The 23,099-nt window shown below is 43.0% G+C and overlaps 1 protein-coding gene across 7 annotated transcripts in view; it reads left to right on the plus strand.

The window, feature by feature from the left end:
* Nucleotides 1-23,099, plus strand: part of ENTPD4 (ectonucleoside triphosphate diphosphohydrolase 4) — a 43,012-nt gene that overhangs the window by 12,206 nt on the left and 7,707 nt on the right. For 2 of the 7 annotated variants that reach the window (XM_045457038.1, XM_045457030.1), the window contains 10 exons: nucleotides 1,009-1,159; nucleotides 1,931-2,034; nucleotides 10,348-10,407; nucleotides 10,686-10,840; nucleotides 12,524-12,690; nucleotides 15,861-16,185; nucleotides 18,173-18,258; nucleotides 18,475-18,528; nucleotides 19,133-19,294; nucleotides 20,492-22,478. In XM_045457038.1, the coding sequence (XP_045312994.1) occupies nucleotides 1,009-1,159; nucleotides 1,931-2,034; nucleotides 10,348-10,407; nucleotides 10,686-10,840; nucleotides 12,524-12,690; nucleotides 15,861-16,185; nucleotides 18,173-18,258; nucleotides 18,475-18,528; nucleotides 19,133-19,294; nucleotides 20,492-20,714 (1,487 nt within the window). In that variant the 3' untranslated portion in view covers nucleotides 20,715-22,478. Of the gene's footprint in view, nucleotides 1-1,008; nucleotides 1,160-1,930; nucleotides 2,035-10,347; nucleotides 10,408-10,685; nucleotides 10,841-12,523; nucleotides 12,691-15,860; nucleotides 16,186-18,172; nucleotides 18,259-18,474; nucleotides 18,529-19,132; nucleotides 19,295-20,491; nucleotides 22,479-23,099 lie in introns of those variants that run through there. The other 5 variants (XM_045457061.1, XM_045457054.1, XM_045457046.1 and 2 more) reach the window with 4 other exon arrangements.

The following is a 23,099-nucleotide window of genomic DNA, read 5'->3' on the forward strand; positions in this document are numbered from 1 at the left end:
TGAAGTAGAAATTCAAGTACCTTTTTATAGCAGTTCTCAGTGCTGAAGCAGGGCCTTTCATATATAGCATTTCAGCAAAGCTCTAGATATTTCCTTACTTAGTGGATTCTGGGTAGTTTAGGGCTTGGTGTCTGTTGGAAGAGTATGTGGAGTAAAAAAAAAAAAAAAAAAAAAAAAAATCTGGCTTTTGGTCTGTTTTCTGCTGATTGCTCCTACAAATCATTACATCTTTCTGGATCCACAGTTTCCTAATTTGTGAAACGAGAAATTTGGGGACTTCTAAAATTCAAAGCCAGGAAGACTCCCTTTGCCTGAGGGCATGGTCGAGGGATCACCAAGACTGGAGGGTAGGATGTGTTGCGTCAGGCTGCCAGAAGAGATGAGGAGAAATGAAATAATGTGAGAGGAACCAGGGAGAGGCAATCAGTGAGACCCAGAATGCATATTAGGGGAGGCAGAGGGATTTTATCCGGGATCCCAGTTTGGGCCGCTGGATGGCCAATGATGGTGGTCACTGGGGTAGGTAACTACAAAGCAGGAGTTGAGTTCAGATTTGTCTTATGTGTATATGTTGAGTTTGAGGCGTGTCCAGTAGACCGTTACCGCCTACTGATGTGGAGAAGGGGATCGAGGTCTGGTGGCTACTGGTGACACTTGGAGATCCGAGACATATAGATGGTGTGGCAGCCATGGGAGTGAGTGTGCTTGCCCGAGCAAAGCGGGAGCATGTTCTCGAGGGCAGGCATGAGCTTGTGTGCAGGTGATCCCAGTGTCTGACACACAGTAGGTGCTCAGCTGGATCTCAGTTTTTTGGAGACTGAGAAGAAAGCGTAGGACTGAAATTTAATACCACCATCATTTAAGGAAGAGAGCTTGTTGCTAGAAAGATAGGGGAAAACCAGGAGAGGGTGGTATGTAGCTTGAATTTCTCTTAAATTAGCCACATCGAAGAAATGTAACTTATTAGTTAACCATCTCCTTGTTAATGGAAGTGTCCTTTTTCTGTAGGCATTTCAGAATTTGCTACCTCTCCGGAGAAAGTCAGTGATTACATTTCTCCACTCTTGAACTTTGCTGCAGAGCATGTACCACGGGCAAAACACAAAGAGACGCCTCTCTACATTCTCTGCACAGCTGGAATGAGAATCCTTCCCGAAAGGTGATCCTCCATGTGAGGCCAGGGCCGGGTGGGTGGTGGTGGTAGTTTATTTTTCTCCCCTTCGTCCCTCCTGTCTCTTTTCCTTCTCCTCTTCTACCATTATCATCACATGGTATCATCACATACCATTATTTTTTTTTTTTAATTTTTTTTTTTAATGTTTATTTATTTTTGAGACAGAGAGAGACAGAGCATGAACAGGGGAGGGGCAGAGAGAGAGGGAGACACAGAATCTGAAACAGGCTCCAGGCTCTGAGCTGTCAGCACAGAGCCCGACGCGGGGCTCAAACTCACAGACTGTGAGATCGTGACCTGAGCCGAAGTCAGACATTAACCAACCAAGCCACCCAGGCGCCCCTCATCACATACCATTATTATCCAAAAGGAAAACATTAAAAATCCCTTTTTCACATTTGGAATATTACCAGAACTATTCCCTTAGCCGGAACTCCCCAGAAATCTTTTAATGTACTTGTGTATTTCTATAAACTATAAACTATAAGGTGGTCATTAAAAAACCAGATTTTCTATGTTGTAAGTGTAAGGGTTGCGGTTGTACTTTTATGTCTAGGAATCACAGAATCCACACAGCTCATGAAATTCCTTCCTAAAATAAACGGGTTTTTTTAATGAATTGCTTTGGTTTTAAAATTTACTGTTTTCCTATAGGATGTACCAGAGCCACAGTTTTTGTTTGGTTTGGTTTGTTTTTTTTTTAAACAAAAAACGTAGGATGCATCTTGATCTGTAAATTTGGGGCTTGTCTTACAGCCAGCAGAAAGCCATCTTGGAAGACCTTCTGACCGACATCCCCGTGCACTTTGACTTTCTGTTTTCTGACTCTCATGCAGAAGTAATTTCAGGGAAACAAGAAGGTTGGTATCTTGGTCTTCAACTTGAAATTTGGGAAGTTACTCCTTTAAATCTTCCCCGCGTTTCCCAGTGTACGCTTTATTAAATTACTTTTAATGTCTTAAAATTTGGGAAATCATAGCCTGGAAATAGTATCTTTAAATGGCAAAATTAATTTCTTATACGACAGTCTTTATTATCCAAACAGTAAGCCATTAAAAGAATAACTTAGTTTGTGTTCACTGCATTTAGGACACATATTTTGGACTCATTTTGATAGGAAAGGTTTGTGTTCCTTGCCTAAGTCATACAGTTTTATGGAGTTACGATAATTACTGAGTTACTGGAGCCTTGTATTGATTTACTTGCTACAAAGGGAAATTAGTCTTGACTTTGATATACCAAGAAAATATTAGTTCTGTTTTCAAAGAAATGCTTCAACTTGAAAATGAAATGACAAGTCAATGAAATTATTTGGGGAACAGCTTGCTAGAAATGGAGACCAAAAGCATTTATTTCAAAATCATCTATCATTTCAGCAAATACCTCCTCTGTGAAAGGCACTGTAGAAAATACAAACTGGGTGAAATTCAGACACTGCCACTGAGCTATTTACAGACAAGTGAGGTACACAGTTGGCCGCCATATGAGGTAGAGTCTTAGGTGCCATGAGGAGAGTGGTGAAGAAGTATAATGGGAGTTTGAAAGAGGGAGGCGTTTTTTTTTTTGTAACCAGGGACCTCATGGAGCAAATGACATTTGAATTGTGCCCCAACGGATGGTTAGAAGCATGCCGGAGCACGGTAAGGGTGGGGGTCTGAGAGAGGAAGCACATTCCAGGCTGAAGAAATGATTTGAGTCAACACAGGTTAGAAAAGCTGCATGATGGATGGGGAAAGAAAAGTATTTTAGTTTGAATGGCTTACGGCCCTTTGGAAAAGTGGTAGTCATTCGAAAAGTTGGGACTGGTCTTGGCGGCCCCATCATCATGGCAGCATGAGTTGTTCCTTTTTTCTCTCCCATTTGATTTACAACTACTCAGACATCCATAACCCAGAAAACGCAGCTAAAGGCCACCCAAGAGACCCATCCATCTGAAAGTGGGTGGCTTGAACCTCAGAGGAAGCCCTGGGGCCAGGCAAGTGGCGACAGGGGCAGCAGTGGACCAACACGAATTTTCTAGCAGGGGAGGTGGAGGGTGAAGGCGGTGAGTGTGGGGGTTACCTAACAGCACACGGCAGGACCTGTTGCTCTTTCTGGGAGGAGGGAAAGGAAAAGGAAGGCTCAGAGAACGGAAGGAATGTGTTTGCCACTGTCTGCCCCAGGATTCTGGCAAGAGGATTGCCCATGGATCTCTGGAACACCCCACCCCCAACCTTTTGAGGATCCGCTAGCAGGCTGTGGGCACATTCAAAACCCCAAGTACTAAGCACACGCCTCCACCAACTCTGCAGTCATCCTTTTTTAAATTACCAACCTGTGGAACTGTTAGACTCAAAGTGAAAAAAGCCATACGCAAATAAGAAAGGTGTTCACTACTTGAACATTTTTTATCAAACGTTGAAAAGTCACGTTAATATGGTATCACAAAAGAACGTGGCCATTTTCTAGTAACTGAACCCAAAGGCACAGAATATTCAAATCTAACTGGTAAAGAATTCTAAATAGCAATTATAAAGAAATCCAGTGAGCTACAAGAAAACTGAAGCAGTACAGTGATCTCAGGAATAAAATTAATCAACGGAGGGCTACTTTACCAAAGAGATTAAAATTCTAAAGAACCAAACAGAAGGAGTGGAGCTGAAGAATTCAACACGTGAGATGAGGAAGGCACTAAAAAACATTGGAAATAGAGCAGATGGAGGAGAGAATAAGCAACTTGAGGACAGGGAGATAGAACTGTTTCCTGTAGAAGAGGATCAAGAACCCTATAAGAACTATCAGACCCCCATTAGGAGAACCAACAAAGTTGAAGGGGATCCCAGAAGGAGAAGAGCGGGAGAAGGGAGCAGAGCGCGTATTTAAAGAGGTGTCCTAGAGAACTTCCCAAGCCCAGAGAAAGAACTGGATACGCAAGTCTAAGAAGCTAATAGACCAGCTTCTCTAGCAGTGCAGAAAGACCCGCTCTGAGACATCACATTAAAACTGTCAAGAGTCAGTGATAAATTATTTTGAAGGAAGCCGGGGGAAAAAGACCGCCTACAAAGGTAGTCTCATTAGGTTATCAGATTTGTCAGCAGAAACTCTGTAGCCCAGGAGAGCATGGAATGACATTTTAAAGTATTGAAAAACACAAATTGCCAGCCAAGAATACTGTCTCTGGCAAAGTCATCCTTCATATAGAAGGCGAAATAAAGGCTTTCCCAGACAAACAGAAGCTAAAGGAGTTCACCCCCTCCAGACCACCTTCTAAGACATGTTGAAAGGAGCTTCTCAAGCTGAAATGAAAAGATGAAAGCACACAGAAGCCTAACTAAGGTGATAAATAGAATTAGAAAGCTGACTTTTTTAGAATAGTACATAAAACAAGTATAAAGCTTAAAGGGAGAAGAGCATTAAAAATGACTATAGCTACTACAGCTTGGTAACAACATCACAACATAAAAAAATTTGTGACATCAAAGCTATAAAAGGGGAAGGGTAAAGGATGGAAACTTTTAGGTGAACAAAGAGAAGTTGCTATCAGAAAAAAGACTGTTCTGTTTGTGGGATGCTTTATGTAAACCTCATGGTAACCACAAAGCAAACATCAAAGCAGAGACACACAAAACATAGAGGGGGAGCCTGAGCAAATCATGGAAACCATGGAAAACCACAAATTTACAAAGATAAACAGAAGGGGGAAAAAAAGGGAGAGACAAAATAACCAGAAGGCAAGGGGTGCCTGGGTGGCTCAGTCAGTTAAGGGTCCAACTCTGGATTTTGGCTCAGGTCGTGATCTCACGGTTCATGAGTTTGAGCCCTGCATCAGGCTCCACACTGACAGTGTGGGGCCTGCTTGAGATTCTCTCTCATTCTCCCTATGCCCCTCTCCTGCTTGCTCTCTTTCTCTCTTTCTCAAAAAAAATAAAAAATAAAAAATAACAATAACCAGGGGTGCCTGAATGGCTCAGTGAGTTAAGCGTTGCACTTCAGCTCAGGTCATGATCTCATGGTTTGTGAGTTCGAGCCCTGCATCGGGCTCTGTGCTGACATCTCAGAGCCTGGAGCCTGCTTCAGATTCTGTATCTTCTCTCTCTCTGCCTCTCCCCACTTACGCTCTGTCTGTCTGTGTCTCTGTCTCTCAAAAATAAACATTTAAAAAAATATTTTAAATAAAAAATGAACAGAAGTCAAAACATAAAATGGCAGTCGTAAAACTTTACACATCAACAGCTACCCTAAATGTAAACAGATTGAACTCACCAATCAAAAGTCATAGAATGGCTGGATTAAAAAAGAAACAAGACCCAACTTTATGCCACCTACAGGAGACTCACTTTAGCTTTGAAGACACACATGGGCTCAAAGTGAAAGGATAGAAGACAATATTCCAAGCAAATGGAAACCGAAAGAAGGCAGGCATAGCCAAACTTATATCAGACAAAATAGACTTGAAGGCCAAAGGGTAACAAGAAACAAAGAAGGTCGTTTTGTAATGATAAATGGGCCAATACATTAAGAAGATACGACATTAGTGTATATGCTCCCCACACCCAAGCATCAAGATATATTAAACAAATAGAGAAATAGGGAACAAAACAATAATGGATGGGACTGCAGAATCCTACTATCTGCAATGGATGAATCATCCAGACAGGATCAACAAGGAAACATTGGAATTGAACCACGTTAGCACAAATGGACTTAATAGACCTGTACAGAACATTCCATCCTAAAGCAGCAAAATACACATCTTTCCAAGTGCACATGGAACATTCTCCAGGGTATATCATATTGTAGGATGCAGAGAAAATCTTAGCAAGTTTAAGTAGATTGAAGTCATGCCAACTGTCTTTTTGACCACAGTGGTATGAAACTAGAAATCAAGAGGATGGTGAGGAAACCTACAAATATGTGGAAATTAAACATCACACTTCTAAACCAGTGGATCAAAGAAGAAGATTATTAAAGTAGGAAATTATAAGTATCTCAAAAGGAAGTATCTCAGAAGGAAATTAAAAAGTATCTCAAAACAAATGGAAATAGAACATTGCAAATATTGTGGGGTGTAGCAAAAGCAGTTCTGAAAGTTTGTAGCAATAAAAGCATGTATCAAGAAATTAGATCTCAAACAAACAATATAACATTATACTTCAAGGAACTAAAAAAAACAAATGAGGCCCACAGCTAGCAGAAGGAAGGAAATAAAAATCAGAGTGGAAATAAATAAAATAGAAAACAGAAAATCAGTAGAAAGGATCAGTGAAGCTAAGGGCTGGTTCTACGTAACAAACCTTTAGCTAGACTAAAAAAAAACAAAAGACAAGTTAAAAATGAAAGAAGACATTACACCTGACACCACAGGATCATGAGACTGCAGCTGACCGTTGAACAATGTGGGTTTGAGCTGCACAAGGCCACTTGTGGACTTTTTTCCATAAATACAGTACAATACTATACATATATTCTCCTTATGATCTTCTTAACACTTATCAGTATGCTTCTGATCAACAGCTGTTAGTAGTCAAGTTTTTAGGGAATCAAAAGTTAACAAGGATTTTTTACTATTGGGGGGGGTCAGTGCCCCTGACACGCACATTGTTCAAGGCTCAACTGTACTATGTACTGTTCAAGGCTCAATTGTACTATGAACAATTCTATACCAATAAAGTATGTAACATAGAAGAAAGGGATGCATTTTTAAACATACAACCTGCCAAGACTGAATCAGGAAGAAATAGAAAATCTAAGTAGACCAATAACGAGTAAAGAGATTGAATCCATAATCAAAAAACTCCCAACACAGAAAACTCCAAGACCAGATGGCTTCACTGGAGAATACCATTTAAAGAATTAATACCAATTCCCATCAAATTTTTCCAAAATATCAAGAAGGAGGGAAAACTTCTAAACTCATTCTGTGAGGCCAGCATTATGTTAATACCAAAACCAGATAAAAATACCACAAGAAAACTGTAGGCCAATATCCCTGATGAATATAGATGTAAAAATTCTCAACAAAATACTAGCAAACTGAACTCAAAAACACATTAAAAGGATTATATGCCATAACCAAATAGAATTTATCACTGAGATGGAAGCATGCTTCAGCATGCGCAAATCAATAAATTATATCACATCAATAAAATAAAAAATAAAAATCATGGCATCATCTCAAAACATCACAGATAAATACTTGACAAATATAACATCCTTTCATGAAAATCCTTAACAGATTGGGTGTAGGAGAAATACAGCTCAACATAACAAACGTCATATATGACAGACAGCTAACCTTAGACTCTGTGGAGAGAAATTGAAAGCATTTCCTTTAAGATTGAGACCAACACAAGGATGCCTACTCTCACCACTCCTATTCAATGAGTACTGGAAGTCTTAGCTAGAGCAATTAGGCAAGACAATGAAAGAAAATGCATCCAGATCAGGAAAAACTAAAATTGTCACTATCTGCCGATGATATGATCTTATGTATAGAAAATCCTAAAGAGTCAGGAAATGTCATTGACTTGATCAACAATTACAATAAAGTGGCAAGATACAAAACCAACATACAGAAGTCAATTGCATTCCTTTACACTAATGATGAAGCATCTGAAAAAGAAAGAAAACTGTCCTGTTCACAGTGGCATCAAAAACAATAAAATAGAAATAAATTTAACCAAGGAAATGGAAGATCTTTACAATGAAGACTACAAGACTTAGCTGGAAGAAATGGAAGAAGGCAAATTGAAACACAACCCATGTTCATGGGTCGCAAGAATTAATCTTGTTATAATTGACATACTACTCAAAGCAATCTATAGATTTAGTGCAATTCCCATCAAATGCTAAAAGCATTTTTCACAGAAATAGACGAAGCAATCCTAAAATTTCATATCAGAAAAGACCCCTAATAGCGAGGACAATCCTGAGAAAAAAGAACAAAGCTGGAAGTATCGTGCTTCCAATTTCAAACTATTGTACAAAGCAATGTTAATGAAAACAGTTTCGTACTGGCACAAAAAGAGACACGTTGACCAATGGAACGGAATAGAGAGCCCAGAATTAAATCCCAGCATATACAGCCAATATCCAGTAGTGGAAAGGATGGTGTCTTCAACAAACAGTGCTGGGAAGACTGGGGAAACACGTGCCAAACGATGAAATTGGACCCCTGTCTCACACCACTCACAAAGATGAATTCAAAAAGAATCAAAGAAAATCCCTAAGACTTGATACCATAAACTCCTAGAAGAAAATGTAGGCAAGAGGCTCATCAGTATTGGTCATGGCAGTGATTTCTTGGACATGATGGCAAAAGCAAAAACCAGCAAATGAGACTATATCAAACTCAGAAGCTTCTGCACAGTAAAAGAAACAATTAACAAAATGAAAAACAACCTACAGAATGGGAAAAAAAAAATGTGCATATACTGGACAAGGGGTTAATATCCCAAACATATATAAAGATCTCATACAACTTAACCAAAAAATTAAGAAAATTTTTTGATTAAAAAACTAAACAGACACTTTCCAGAGAGGACATTAAAATGGCCAAACGGCACATGAAAAGATGCTCAGTATCCCTAATCATCAGGGAAATGCAAATCAAAACCACGAAGAAATTTCATCTCATACCTGTTAGGATGTCTGCAGGTGCTGGCAAGAATGTGGTGAAAAGGTAACCCTTATACTTTGTAGGTAGGAATGTAAATTAGTCCAAGAAATACGGAAAACAATATGGAGGTTCCTCAAAAAATTAGAACTAGTTGATACAATCCAGTAAATCCATTTCCGGGTAGACACCCAAAGGAAACAAAAACAGGATTTCAACAAGATGTCTGCACTCCCATGTTTACCGCAGCATTGATTAAAGGAGCCAAGATACAGAAACAACCCAAGTGCCCATCAACAGATGAATGGTTAAAAAAGATGTAGTACATATACATAATGGAATATTATTCAGCCGTAAGAAAGGAGGAAATCCCGCCATTTGTGACAGGATGGATGGAGCTTGGGCACAGTATGCTAAGTGAGTTAAGTCAGACAGAGAAAGGTAGGAGTTGTTGATATCACTTGCTCGTGGAATCTGAAAAAGTCAAATCTGGGGCGCCTGGGTGGCTCAGTCAGTTAAGCGTCCACCTCTTGGTTTCAGCTCAGGTCATGATCTCACAGTTCATGGGTTCGAGCCCTGCGTTGGGCTCTGTGCTGACAGTGTGGAGCCTGCTGACAATTCTCTCTCTCCCTCTCTCTCTGCCCCTCCCCCCCACTCTCTCCCTGTCTCTCTCAAAATAAATAAACTTTTTTTAAGGCTTTTTAAAAAAGCCCATAAAAAAACAGTAAAATGGTGGTTACCAGGGCAAGGGGAGGGATAAGATTGATGGTATTTAAGGATGCAAACTTATTATAACAAGTAATAAATAAGCCATAGAGTTCTAAGGTACAGTATAAGGAGTATAGACAGTAATGCTGTACTATAATTAATGTGAAAGTATCATTACAAGGGCAGTCATAGGACAGCATATAAATGTATCAAAGTAACACACTGTACACCTCAGACTTACACAATGTTACGTGTCATTTCTCGTCAGTAAAAACAAAAAGCTGGACGGGTCTCGGATTGTCAGGCCATGGGGCAGTGGAGTTCGGCCTTTGTTCTGGGGGTCAGACCAATAGCAGAGAATAGAGTTGGCTGGAGTGGAGGAGGAGGGCAGGCGGAATGACTAGGTCTCTGTGACGCCTTAAATCCAGGTGGAAATGAAAATGGGTAAAGACTGGACAGGGAATGTTGTAGAAAGAGAATCAGGTGCGGCAACTGAGTGGAAATGAGAGACAAAGGAACGGGAAGAGTCAAAGTTACTTTGTTTTTAGAACCTTGCGATTGATAGGTTTAACTTGATAAAGTGAAAACTCCGCTATTTCAAAACAGTTTCAAAAGAAAACTAGCACTGAGGGAATTACATCTTTACCTGTGTAATTAATATGAAACCGTAAATTTTAAAGTTGAGAGGTATCAGAAAAACACCAGGAAAACATAAAATACATCAATAGGCATGCATTATTTCAGATGATGTTTTCCCAGGTTGTCAGGGAGTAAAGTACATGAGTTGTTTGCACGGACTGCATCGAAAAGAGTTGTACCAAGTATCTTAAAACTTTATTCTTCTTCTCTTCACCCTGTGAAATGTCTGTAGGTGTGTATGCTTGGATTGGCATTAATTTTGTCCTTGGACGATTCGAGCATATTGAAGATGGTAAGTATCATGTTTCCAACTAATGTGTCTGACTGGAAATTATGGCTGTTCCATCTAATCCAAAGGATAGAAAAGGAGCGAAGGTTTGTGACACAACTGAGTGTGTAGGAGCAGAGAGGGGGGCTAACGTTTCACACCATTACCTTGACTTCAGGTGGGAGGAGTGGATTGCATTTGCCTAGTCAGGCTTGAAAGTACCATGAAAACAAGGGAACTCTTCACGGGGTCTCAGTGCTCTGGATTTGTTCTGTTCCGATGGCTGTTTTTGTTCTTTGCAGATGAGGAGGCAGTTGTGGAGGTTAACATTCCTGGCAGTGAAAGCAGGGAAGCCATTCTCCGTAAAAGGACAGCCGGTATTCTCGACATGGGAGGCGTGTCGACCCAGATAGCGTACGAAGTTCCCAAAACTGTAAGCTTTGCCTCCTCACAGCAGGTTATTATCTGTCAAATTTTCTTCTGTTTGCTTTGGTTTTCCTTTAACATGTCTCCATCCATTTTTGTTTTGTTTCCTGAGTCTGAACACACCCTTACTATGCTTGCTGAGGTCCCACCTTCCCGACCCAGGAGAAAGGAGTCAGGAGGAAGCCAAGCAAACCTCCATTTGTGTTTGTTCATTGAAGTCGGCTGGTTTGTTTTCTGAACTTCACAGTTTTTGTTTGGTATAAATGTCAGTTGCATGCTTGAATTTTTGTTTGTATTTTCTCTTCAATCACTTCTTTTCTCAACAGATATTGTAAAACTTAATGTAATGGCATCATATTTCTTAAGTTATAGTTGGGGAACGTGCTGCTTTTCTTTTTTTTCTTTTTTTTTTTTTTTTTTTTTTAATAAGGCTCAGACAGCTTTTGACTTTTCTGGAAAGGACTGAGGTTTGAATGCACTACTTGCACATTTCTGAACAGGGTTCCTCTGTTTCTCTCCATGCCCTTCGTGGCTCTCAGTCACTGCCTGTAGTTCCCCAGTAGGCTGGGCAGCCTTGTATAGTGAGCACCAGAAAGGTTTCTACATGTGTTCTTGAATTGCTACATGTCTTTGCGATTCTGTTTCCACCCAGCTATAAATTTCCACCAAAGCCTGGTTTCCTGCACTTTCCCATCCTATAGTGTGGTGGTTTAAAAAGGCTGCAGCTGGACAAGTCTAGGCTCCCTCGTCAGGCTGGCCTCACTAGTTGTGTGACCTGATGCACGTCACTTAAGTTCTTTGAACTTGGTTCTTCATCTGTAAATGTGAATGCAAGTACCTCTCACGTGGGCTTTTGCTAAAGCTGAAATGCTCTAGTGCAGATAGTATATCTAACGTACTGCCAGGCACCCAGTGTTCTCTCACTAGATGTTAGTGCTATATTTATTAAGCTCTTAAGAAAAATGCTTTGTAAATTCAAGTATTACAATTTGTGTTTCCTACTTCTCATCCAGGCATGCCTCTAGAAACTATTGCACTCTGTTAAAAGTCATGTTTTCCTCCTCAAGATAAAGCAAAAACAAAACAAAAACAAATAACATAGCAGGTTTGGAAAAAATACTGAAAACTCAGAGCTAAAAGTTTTCTGTGTATGCATCACCCAAAAAAACCCATTGTTATCATTTTATATTTCTTTTTATTCATTTTTTTCCTCTTTATATAAAATACGGTTGTTGTAATATTACTGTTTATACAATTTTGCATCGCTTATTGAATAGGGCGTGTGCATGTTCCTCCATAAAATATTACCATAATTGATGAAACCCCCTTGAGGTTGTAGATTTAGATGACACCCAGTTTTTTTCTCTCACAGAATCGCTGAGGTCATATTTGTGTCTAGAGACATTTCAACAGTTAGAATTATTCCTAAAGCATAGGCTTCCATAAGTAGGTTTTCTAGATTGGGGGATGTGAACTACATCGCTCACATCCCTTTACAGAAAGTAATGGTATCACAGATGTGCAGCACACCTGGAATTTCCTAAGTCAGAATTGTCATATTGAATTCAGAGGGATGCTTAGAAGAGTCCTTGGGAAACGCAGAAGCAGAAGCTTTTGCTGCTTTTCGATGACAATCTTTATAGATCTTTTTCACAGGAGGTAATTGTTATGGTATTGCCTAAAATATTAAATTTTTTTATCCTTGCATCTGCAGGAAGAAGTCGCTAAGAACTTGTTGGCTGAATTTAACTTGGGATGTGATGTTCACCAAACTGAGCATGTGTACCGGGTCTACGTGGCCACATTTCTTGGGTTTGGTGGCAATGCTGCTCGACAGAGATACGAAGACCGAATATTTGCCAACACAGTTCAAAAGAACAGGTAAAGCACCTTCTGCTTCTCAGCGTTCACTTTCAGATCTCTGTCTCTGCTTGTAGAGCACCTCTCCAGGCAAAGCAGGGAGACCTCAAGCAGCAGAAGTGTGTCCATGCCATCAGCTTTTGACTCCCCTGCTAGCTGAGAAATAATTGAAGGGGCACCGGGGTCCTGCCTTCAGCCCCGAATCCACACCCCGCTGGATTAGAAATTACACTATTAACATAGTAGGAGTTTTGAGCCCTGGGTAGTGTATTTCACACTGCAGAGTCCCTGGGAAACTCAGTACCTGGGCTACTGCAGATGTCCTGGGGGCCAGCGGTACGTGACGATAAAATTGTCATTGATGATGGAAGGGAATTATGTGTTGTTCTGGTGGTGTTCTGGAAAACCAGCCTGTGCAGTTATTTAGTGGATAAAACCATAGGGCAGGAAGGTATTCAAGAGAAAGAAATGATCCAGAAGTCTAAGTTAGTGGTTTTAAACATTTTTAGCAGGGAAACTTTTAAAAATGAGTTTATGAAGAGTTCTGGTATCGAAGAAATATAAAACAAAAGCAATGCTTTATCAGTTTAAATTTATTTTATCAGTTTAAGTATATAGCAGTTATTTATTTGAAATCAGTTCATAAGAAGAGCAAAGCTGTGTGGATGAATAAAAATATCTGAAATCTGGGGTTATATAAAATATCCTATTAATTACTGTTTTGTTTTCTTTGTTTTGATGAGCAATTTTGAGGGGAAAAAATCCTAGTTCATACAGATAAATGGTAGTGTATAGTTCCTTGATCAGTTTAATCTTAATAAGCCTGGGGAGGCCTGAACTTGAAGAATGACCAAGTCAGAGCCATTCAGTACCACACTTTCCAGAAATTCACATGTGTGAATAGGAAGAACAATAAAAACTTCTTCTTCTGCTCCAGACATTAATTGAGTGGTGTTAGTTAAGAGATGGGTAGTCCCAGGGTACCTGGTGGCTCAGTCAGTTAAGTGCCTGACTCTTTGTTTCGGCTCAGGTCATGATCTCACGGCTTTGTGGGCTCCAGCCCCACATCGGGCCCTGTGATGACCGTGCAGAGCCTGCTTGGGATTCTCTCTCCCCCTCTCTCTCTGCCCCCTCCCCGACTCACTGTCTCTGTCTCAAAAATAAACTTTAAAAAAAAGAGAGAGAGAGAGGTAGTCACATAATTTCTTTTTAAGCGTGGTATATTATATGGTACATTGTGGCATAATTATTTTCTATAATAAATAGTCCTAAAATAGAAATATTTTATAAGTGATGTTTGAATTAGAACTTTGGAATTTTTTTTAATGTTCGTTTATTTTTGAGAGAGAGAGCATGACCGGAGAAGGCCAGAAAGAGGGAAATAGAGGATCCGAAGCAGGCTCTGTGCAGCGAACACAGAGCCTGAATGCAGGGCTTGAACTCACGAACCATGAGATCATGACCTGAGCGGAAATCAAGAGTTGGCCGCTTCACTGAGGCCACCCAGGCGCCGTATGAATTAGAACTTTGGAGAAACACCTTCTGCAATGTTAATTTTTGCTAATTGATTTTAATGTCACGAAACTTGTATAATGGACAATTCAGTGGTACTTCTTAATTTAGATGTAGGGCAACTAAAAACAGTAATTTGACTAGTCTTGGACTTTGATAATAATTATAAACGTTAGTCATCGCTTTTTACATATGAATTGAGCCTTGAAACGCATCGCTATTTCTCTGCTATTAGTAGCAATTGAGTTTTAAAAACTAAACACTTTTATTTAATGGCGAAGACCTTAACTTACTACATTCAAGTCCATCTTGAGTTGCCCTGAGTTTAGGAATAACCAACCTGTCAGTGGAGTGGCAGTCTCCGAAGACGTAAACAGCCTTTTCGGCCCATGTGACATCACAGCATCAAACACTAACAGGTCCAGTTGTTGTAAGCTGTTTTCTGCTCCTCGCTTGCTTAATGGTGACGAGCAGTGAGTACACATAATGGGATGACAGATGCAGGGAAATTTCACCAGGAAGTCGTGAGCACAGCGCATTCCAGTAGACAGTTAAGATTTCTTTTCCATGGGAATTCTCAGAGCCTGTAGTACAGTGGGCACTCTCTTATCTACAGCAATTGGGATCAACAGTTGATTTTTAAAAATCAGTTAAAACCTGGGCTCCTGGGTGGCTCATTCAGTCAAGCGTCGGACTTTGGCTCAGGTCATGGTCTCGCAGTTAGTGAGTTTAAGCTCCTCGTCGGGCTGTGTGCTGACAGCCTGGAGCCTGCTTTGGATTCTGTGTCTCCCTCTCTCTCTGGCCCTCCCCTGAGTGTGCGCGCACTCTCTCTCTCTCTCTCAAAAATGAATAAACTTAAAAAAAAAATCAGTTAAAACAGAGGATCAAAAATCGAATCAAACCACAAGCATCTTAATTTATGTGTTTGTTTGCCAGTCTTTTGCTCTGGACTAAGGTCTTTTCTTAGTCTACACCCGTCATCTCTCTGGCATGCACCACACCTCATCTCAGTGTCATTTTGGCTTTTTTAAAGATTACCGGGGGCTTAACAGACATTTGTAAAGGAATTTGATTTTTAAAGTTCTAGATTTTTCCCACATTTTCCCAATGTTTTTAAACCATGCTAATACTGAACTTGACAGCAGTTTTCAAGCAACTTGCCTTTATTGTGTTTTTCTAAGGCATCTAATGTCGCTTGCACGGGGCCAGTTACTTCTGTCTGTAGTCACTTTTCATCTCTGTATGATTACACCGGCAAGCTCTAGTGGCAGAACAGGGTTGGAAGCGACACAGTTGGTGGGCATTCAGCTGCAGTGAACTTTACACCGAGAGGAGCTCCGGAACCGCAGGCACACGGGCCGAGAGTGCAGGCCGTGTGCCAGGGTACAGAAAGCTCTGGTAATCTGACCAGGGAGCTGTTTCACAGGACCCTGTTACAGTGTCTGCGTAGGTGTCTGCTGTGTGCACGTGTGGATGGGTGGTGAACCAACCTCCTCCAAGAGGGAGCTCGAGAACCTGTTTCCCTGACCTCGTTATCCCGGAACCCTTTCGTGTTCCCCCAGGACACCCTGCAGGGCTCACGTTCCACACAGCAGGTCTTGAGAAACGCTGGCTTGCAGCCGCTGCTTGAAAACACGGTTTTCTGCCAGTCTCAAATCAAGTTTCTCTTTGTCCCGTAGGCTCCTGGGGAAGCAGACTGGTCTGGCTCCTGACACCCCATACCTGGACCCTTGCTTACCCCTGGACATTAAGGATGAAATCCAGCAAAATGGGCAGACCATGTACCTCCGGGGAACAGGAGACTTTGACCTGTGCCGAGAGACCATCCAGCCTTTCATGAATAAAACAAACGAGACGCAGACCTCCCTCAACGGGGTCTACCAGCCCCCCATTCACTTCCAGAACAGCGAATTCTATGGCTTTTCGGAGTTCTACTACTGCACTGAGGATGTGTTACGAATGGGGGGGGACTACAACGCTGCTACTTTTACTAAAGCCGCAAAGGTAACCTTCAAAGAAACCCTCTTCTGCATGCTTTTGAGAGATGGTGTAGACACTGGCAGCCTGTGTCCCCCCTTCACATTTGGAGGCCCAGCCCAAGAGCAGGGGAAGGTGGAGGATGGAAGGCTGTAGTGCAACCTGTTGGGGATCCTGTTCCTTAGCTGAGCAAAAGAGGTAGCCCCGGCAGGAGTCACAGATCTGCGGGGAGCCACCTGCTGCCCACCGCTCCGGGCACTGCTCTGATGGCCAGTGGCTTCCGGGTGACAGACTTGTATATTACTCTGTAGTAATGCCACTGGTATCAGGCCATACTCCTGCAGCCTTCCTGTCGCTTAGCTGCCGGGACCCCTGTTCTCTTGTTGGCCGCTGCCTTTCTGATGCTTTCCTAGGCTCTTTCCAGGGTTCCCTACCTTCATACCCCCTAAACCTTGGTGATCCTGGACTTCCACCCTTGGAAGGGTGTGGACCCTCAGGCTCTTAGCTGGTCTCTTCCATGCTCATGGTTCGCATCTACTGCCCACCAAGAAGAGGCTCCAGTCTCCATGCCCGGTGCCTCTTAGATTTCGTGACCCAAAGCAAACCCACCATTTTCTCCCCGTGCCCTTCATCCTGTGATGTTGTCTCAGTTAATGGCATCCCTGACCATCTGGTCACCTCTCAAAACTCAGGAGTTCCAGACTTCTCCCTACCATTCATTCCTCCCTCGCTACACATCCCCCATAATCAGTCATCAAGCATGTTATTTTACCTGTATTCATTTCTCAAAGCCCTCCCTGCTTTCTGTCCTGCTCTCTCCGCCCTAGCGGGGCCTGCGTCTGTCACCCGCCCTACTACAGGAGCCTCCCCGCTGGCCTTCCTGCATGTGGTCTCCCTCTGTCATTCATCAGTCACGCTGCTCCCAGAGACAGACCTGTCTAAAGCACAAGTCTCCTCTCTATTTATTGTCTTCAGTGGCTTCCTTTTATACCAGGATAAATCACAAATGCCTTAGCGTGCCTTCTTCCCGGGGCCTCCTCTCCCGACCTCTCATGACCTACTCCAATCATAGCTACTCGTTGCCCTTGCGTCCAAGCTACTTCCCATCTTGTCTTCATTCACGGTGTTTCCTCTGCCCTAAATGTCTGTCCTTACCTCTCACCCCAGACTGAGTGTTGTTCTGTGTTCCCTGGGGCAGTTTCACCATCTCTCAGAGCCTCAGTTTCTTCCTCCTTGAAATAGATGTTGGAATCATAGCCATGCCAAGGAGTGGTCTTAAGTATTACACTCAGAAAAGGCCCTTAGTGCTCAGTAGATCTTAGTTATTAATATTATTACAGGGGCACCTGGCCGGCTCGGTTGGTTAAGTGTCCGACTTTGGGTTTCGCCTCAAATCATGATCTCACTGTTTGTGAGTTCGAGCTCTGAGTCGGGCCCCTCGCTGACAGTGCAGAGCCTGCCTGGGATTCTCCCTCCCTCTGTCCCCGCTCCTCCTGTGGCCACATGCCCGTGTGCTCTCTCTCTCTCTCTCTCTCAAAGCAAAAATCTTTAAAAATACATAATATTACAAATAACTTAAGGAAAAGATGGCACCTCTCTCCCTTCACCTAAAGACAAAACCTTCTGTAATCAGCTTGGTGTTCCCCAAGCCTTGCACTGTGTCGCTTCAGACACAGGCGGCCACTCTGAACCAGCTCAGGTACCACTTCACTCTTCCAGAAGCTTACGCCCGTCGCAGGCAGTCACAGAGGAGGAAACTAAGCAGTTTCGAAGAGGCTGGTTGTGGGCAGGGAAGTTTTCTGTAACAATAACTTTGGCAGAATTTTAAGACAGAACAACCATGGTCTTTGCTGATCAGTGAGCATTTGCTGGGTTCATGGTACACATAGAGGTGAAGCTTGTGTTGCCTAATTGGAAGGATATGGTTGTTATGAATATGAATTTGGTAAACCCTTTTTAAAATGAAGAACCTGTTCACTTACCGGTGATTTATTTGGGGTGGAATTTCTTCCAGGATTATTGTGCAACAAAGTGGTCGATCCTGCGGGAACGCTTTGACCGAGGACTGTATGCCTCACACGCCGACCTCCACAGGCTAAAGTAAGCAGTGGGTGGCCGTCCCCAGGCGGTTTCAAGAAGCTGTGCACGAGTGTTGGCCCCTGGCTTGCCACACCCAGGCCCCAGTCTACTTTTGCATCCTCATCGGTCACTGTTTCCCCTCACCTACCCTGGGCTCCTTTCAGACAGGACAACAGCTACTTGTGTCCAAACATGTCTTACGGTGTTTTGTTCACTTTTGCTGTTCCTTCCACCTAGAGTTCCCCTGTCCGTCCCTTGCTTGTTGAAGTCCTGCCCAGACCTCAGAGTCAGGTCAGCACTGTCTCGCGTCTTCCTCTGCCCCTTCAAGCAGACGCCACCCACCTCAGTCTCCAGAGCGTGCATTATGTCTCCCCAGTGGCATTTATCAAATTCTGCCTTATTTCTTAGTAACTTGGTGCTTTTCAAAAATCCTGTCATTACAAGTCATTTAAGTGCATTGGCTGTCGTATTACTAACTTAGCCCAGCACTTTGCAAAAAGTAAGTCTCTGATAAGGATTTCAAATCACAAAATAACAGAGCTGAAAAGGACCCTGTGCCTTCTCGTTTTATAATAAACTGAGGTCCAAAGAAGTTGGCACTTTATCAGTGTAAATGATCGCCTGAGGTAAAAATATGTCATGGCCATGTATTAAATCCTACCGAGACCAAGTTTCATGAGCTCATTGATTTTGACAGGTGAATTATTTTGGGTTGTGGACAAGGGGACAAACCAAGTAAGTCAACCGGAAAGGCGCACATGGGTGGTCCGGCTGCTCAATGCAGGCCTAGGGAAGCCTTTGCACCCGTGTTGGTCACAGGGGAAGGCCGTTTCGGCATCCGGTTCATTTTGACAAGCAAATGAATTCCACTTACGTTTGTGCTTGGTGTTCGTAGGTATCAGTGCTTCAAGTCTGCCTGGATGTTTGAGGTGTTCCATAGGGGCTTTTCGTTTCCTGTCAACTACAAAAACTTAAAGACAGCCTTACAAGTTTACGATAAGGAGGTTCAGTGGACCCTCGGAGCAATCCTTTACAGGACCCGGTTTTTACCGTTAAGGTACGGCTCTGAATTTGGTGATGAGAATCAAACAAAAGATGCTTTTCTGTAGTTATGATCAGCCCGGCAGCTGTGGTTTGTGGGCGTTTGGGGCAAGCGCTGGCCATGGGCAGGACTGTGGTCAGTGAACTTTGACTTTGGTCTTCCCCGCAGTGCATCCTTCCCACCCCACCCATCCTGTCAGATGCAGCACAAAAGTGTTTGATTTTTCCCAAGTGTCTTTCCCTGACCCCTGCACAGAAGGGTTAGTTCTGGGGTTCTTCACCTTTATGGCTTTGGACTCCTTCTCAAAATACTGTTTTTAATGTATGAAGTCAATAACAGGTTACAGAGGAAACCACAGTATTGAAATATAGACATCAAACATATTTCTCAAATTTACCAAATATTTACAGAAAACGTATTGGCGATATAGTGATACGTGTTCTTTTTTGTTAAAACGTGAAATAACAAATCCGGGAGCAGAACTAGTGCTTCCTGTAATTTCAGTACAGTGATGTCAGTGATGTGTGTCGATGTCTGGAGGCACTGCCAGCCCCCACCACGCCATGTGACAGCGACCTGTGAGCTGCCCCACGGTCAAAGCCACAACAAGCAGTGCCGACGCTCCGTAGCTTGTGGTCTGCGCTCGTGGTTAGTGGAAATGCCGGTCGGAATCGGGAAAATAAAGGTGGACGTTTTCCCCGTTCTCGTTCGCAGACCTGGCTGTCAGCTGGCCCCACATAACAACCCTGGTGCACTCACAAATGAGGAGTTCGTTTTCGGGGGATTTTTTTTTGTCCCCTTCACTTAATTGAGCATGTCCCAGCAATCCGTTTAGCTGGGCTAACCGCAAAAAAGTGTGAGTCGTGGCTGTTACTGCTCCCAGACAGGTGGTCTGATTCCACATTGGCGTCCAGCTCGTAGTGAGACCCTCGCAGTTCTTTTAAAGTTCTCTGATTTTTGACCCAAGTTACAGTGATGGTAGCTGAACGCACGTTCACGTGGTATCCTGTTAATATTTACAGCCACCCTCTGTTAGGCCAGGCGGCCTCCATTACAGAGGTAAAGAAACTGAGCCCCGGAGACCGGGATGGCAGTTTTTGTCTCCGAGCGGAGCCCTAAATCCGGTTCCTCCGATAGGGCACGTGCCCCGTGCGCTGTCACATCGCGTTCCTGGCCTGATTCGCCCTCTTTGTTCTGTGTCCCGGTGCCCAGGGATATCCAGCAGGAGACCTTCCGGGCCAGTCACGCTCACTGGAGGGGCTTCTCCTTTGTCTACAATCACTACCTGTTCTCGGGCTGCTTCCTGGTGGTCCTGCTCTCCATCCTCCTCTACCTGCTGCGGCTGCGGCGCATTCACAGGCGGACGCTGCGTGGCGCTTCGACCACCACCCTCTGGCTGGAGGAAGGCCTGCCGTCCCAGAAGATGGCCGCGTGAACTTAGGGACGGGAGTTCGAGAGCCCAGGAAGACTTTCTGAAGGAAAAGCCATTTTTGCCTCAGGGTTTCTCCTGCTTATTCTCTTTCGGCTTTGTTTTTGCTTTCCCTTTTTTGTTCCTTGCAACAAAAACAAACTCTGCTGTCGGAAGCTCTGCCTGTCCAGAAAGTGTTGCGGTTAGCCGTTCTGGATACAGGTTTAAGTGGAGGAAAAAGGGAAAATGACTTTGTTTTTGCTGCATAGGATACCGACTAAGATTTTTGGCTTTTCTCTGAGGGATGTTAAATTTTAAACCGCTGCACTTTGCCTTTGGAGGGAATGGCAAAGCCGTTTCCCATCAGTGGTGGTGGCACTGACGAGTGTCGCGTTTTCAGAACCAGAACCCGCCCGGCGGAAATCTCAGTCCTCCTTTTGTCCGTCTCAAAAGCTCTAAGCTGAAGAGGGTGGTGTGTAGTTTTCACTTACTGTTCAGGTCTGTCACTCATGTTTTCTTTGTGGGTTGAAAAACTCAAAGCCATTTATACCCAAGACGGAGAAAGGCAGGCACCAGGAGGTAACTGTTTTTAAAACTGATAGTCCTGGAAGATGTGAAATAACGACTAGAGCAGTGCACATGTGTGTGTGAGAGTGTTTTGTGTGTGTGTGTGTGTGTGTGTGTGTGTGAGAGAGAGAAAGAGAATACATGTGTGAGAGAAAGTATGAGAGAATGTGTGTGTGTGTGTGTGTGTGTGAGAAAGAATGTGAGGGAATGTGTGAGAAAGTGTGTGTGTGAGAAAGTGTGGGAGGGAATGTGTGTGTGAGAAAGTGTGAGAAGCGTGTGTGTGTAGGAGGAAGAGAGAGAGAGAGAGGGAATGTGTGTGCATGAGAGAACAATGCTAAGGGTAGAGGATGAGAGAATGCAGTGCTCTTTCTTTTAAAAGCACACACACTTCAAAATTTATTGTTTCATTTCTTTTTATGTAGAAAAATCCCCATTACCATTCATGCATTGTCTTTCCTCACCACGGGTAATGACTTTCTCAGTCGCACCTTTCAGCAGCCTTAGAACATTATGTCTTTGAGTTGGAAAATCCCTCAAGTTTCACCGCTTTCGACATCGTTAGAACTGGAGCTCGTGCCTACTGACAGGCACGTCCACATTTCTTAGTGGTACGTTTTTCTGGGCTTAATTGTGCTCTAGTTTCCTCCACCTTCGAGTTGGTGTTCCCCTCCTTAATTAAAAATGGTCTCAGTGGTTTTATTTTGGAGACCCCCATGCTTACAGGTTCTCTTTATTACGGCCATGATTGAGGCCATGGTTGTTAATACCACTGTAAATCCGGACGAAGAGAAGGGTCTGACTTCAACAAGAAATAAACTCACATTTTGAGAAAACAGGTTCGACATTTTAAACAAAGACCTAAAGAGGACAGCTGGATTGGTGTATGTGAGATCGGTGGTTTTACACCTATTCATTTTGTTTAGAAGCTTTGGGAATTCTCATACCTAGTTTTTTTAGGTGAAGTTCTTTTTATGAGTGTGTGTGTATGTGTGTGTGTGTGTCTGCGTGCTGTTTCTTAGAACAGTGAAATTCGGTTGGTAGCAAATGTTTATTTTGAGAACCATCAGCTGCTTTTTCAGACTTCGTTGATTAGAGAAAGGATTCAGATCCTGGAGCCCTTATTTAAGTTAGATTTTTATCTTGTTTATTATTTAAAACATGGCATACTGTATCTTGATGACTTGAAAAGATTACAAATGTATAAAAGAAACACAAATTCTCTTACTCTGCTCTTCACAGTGAATATTCTAACAGTGAAAAAGTTATTGGTAGAATACTTGTCTCTGAGATCTACGGAAGGTTGGAGGAGCGGCGTCCTGGTACAGCCTCTAAGGTGTGAGGGGTCTTGTTTCAGAGAGGACGGAGGTAAATGGCCCTGTGAAAGGTCCAGCTTCAGAAACGCGGGTCTCCAGCTATTCAAGTGCTCGGTCCCTGGTAAACGCTGTCCCTTATCAAGACCCAGCCACCGATGAGCAGTGTTTTAGATACCCCAGGAGCAGAGTGAGCTGGCATGCTCGTCCTTGAATCCTCTGACGGGGTTTGTTCTGTAGACTGTGGGTGGCATTAGTGGTGAAGAGGGAGTGTGTTTACGCGTTAGCTTTTCTGCTGCCAACCATCGGGAGTAGTAAGTGACCTGAGAATGAAACTTTTCAAATGCCTGGAGTATGTGATTTTTGCCTTTAAGATCAAGGCAAGGATTAGCCAGCATAGGCCCAGATTTAAATGGGCCTTAGTTCAGACTTACTACCATAGATTGCCACTTTTTACAAAAAAAGGGTGCCAGTGTGGCCCAGCTCGGTACCGTTTGGGGGGCAGAATCAAGACAACCAGTTCTGCTTTGCACCT

Source organism: Leopardus geoffroyi, chromosome B1 (genome assembly GCF_018350155.1).
Source record: "Leopardus geoffroyi isolate Oge1 chromosome B1, O.geoffroyi_Oge1_pat1.0, whole genome shotgun sequence".
NCBI lineage: Eukaryota > Metazoa > Chordata > Mammalia > Carnivora > Felidae > Leopardus > Leopardus geoffroyi.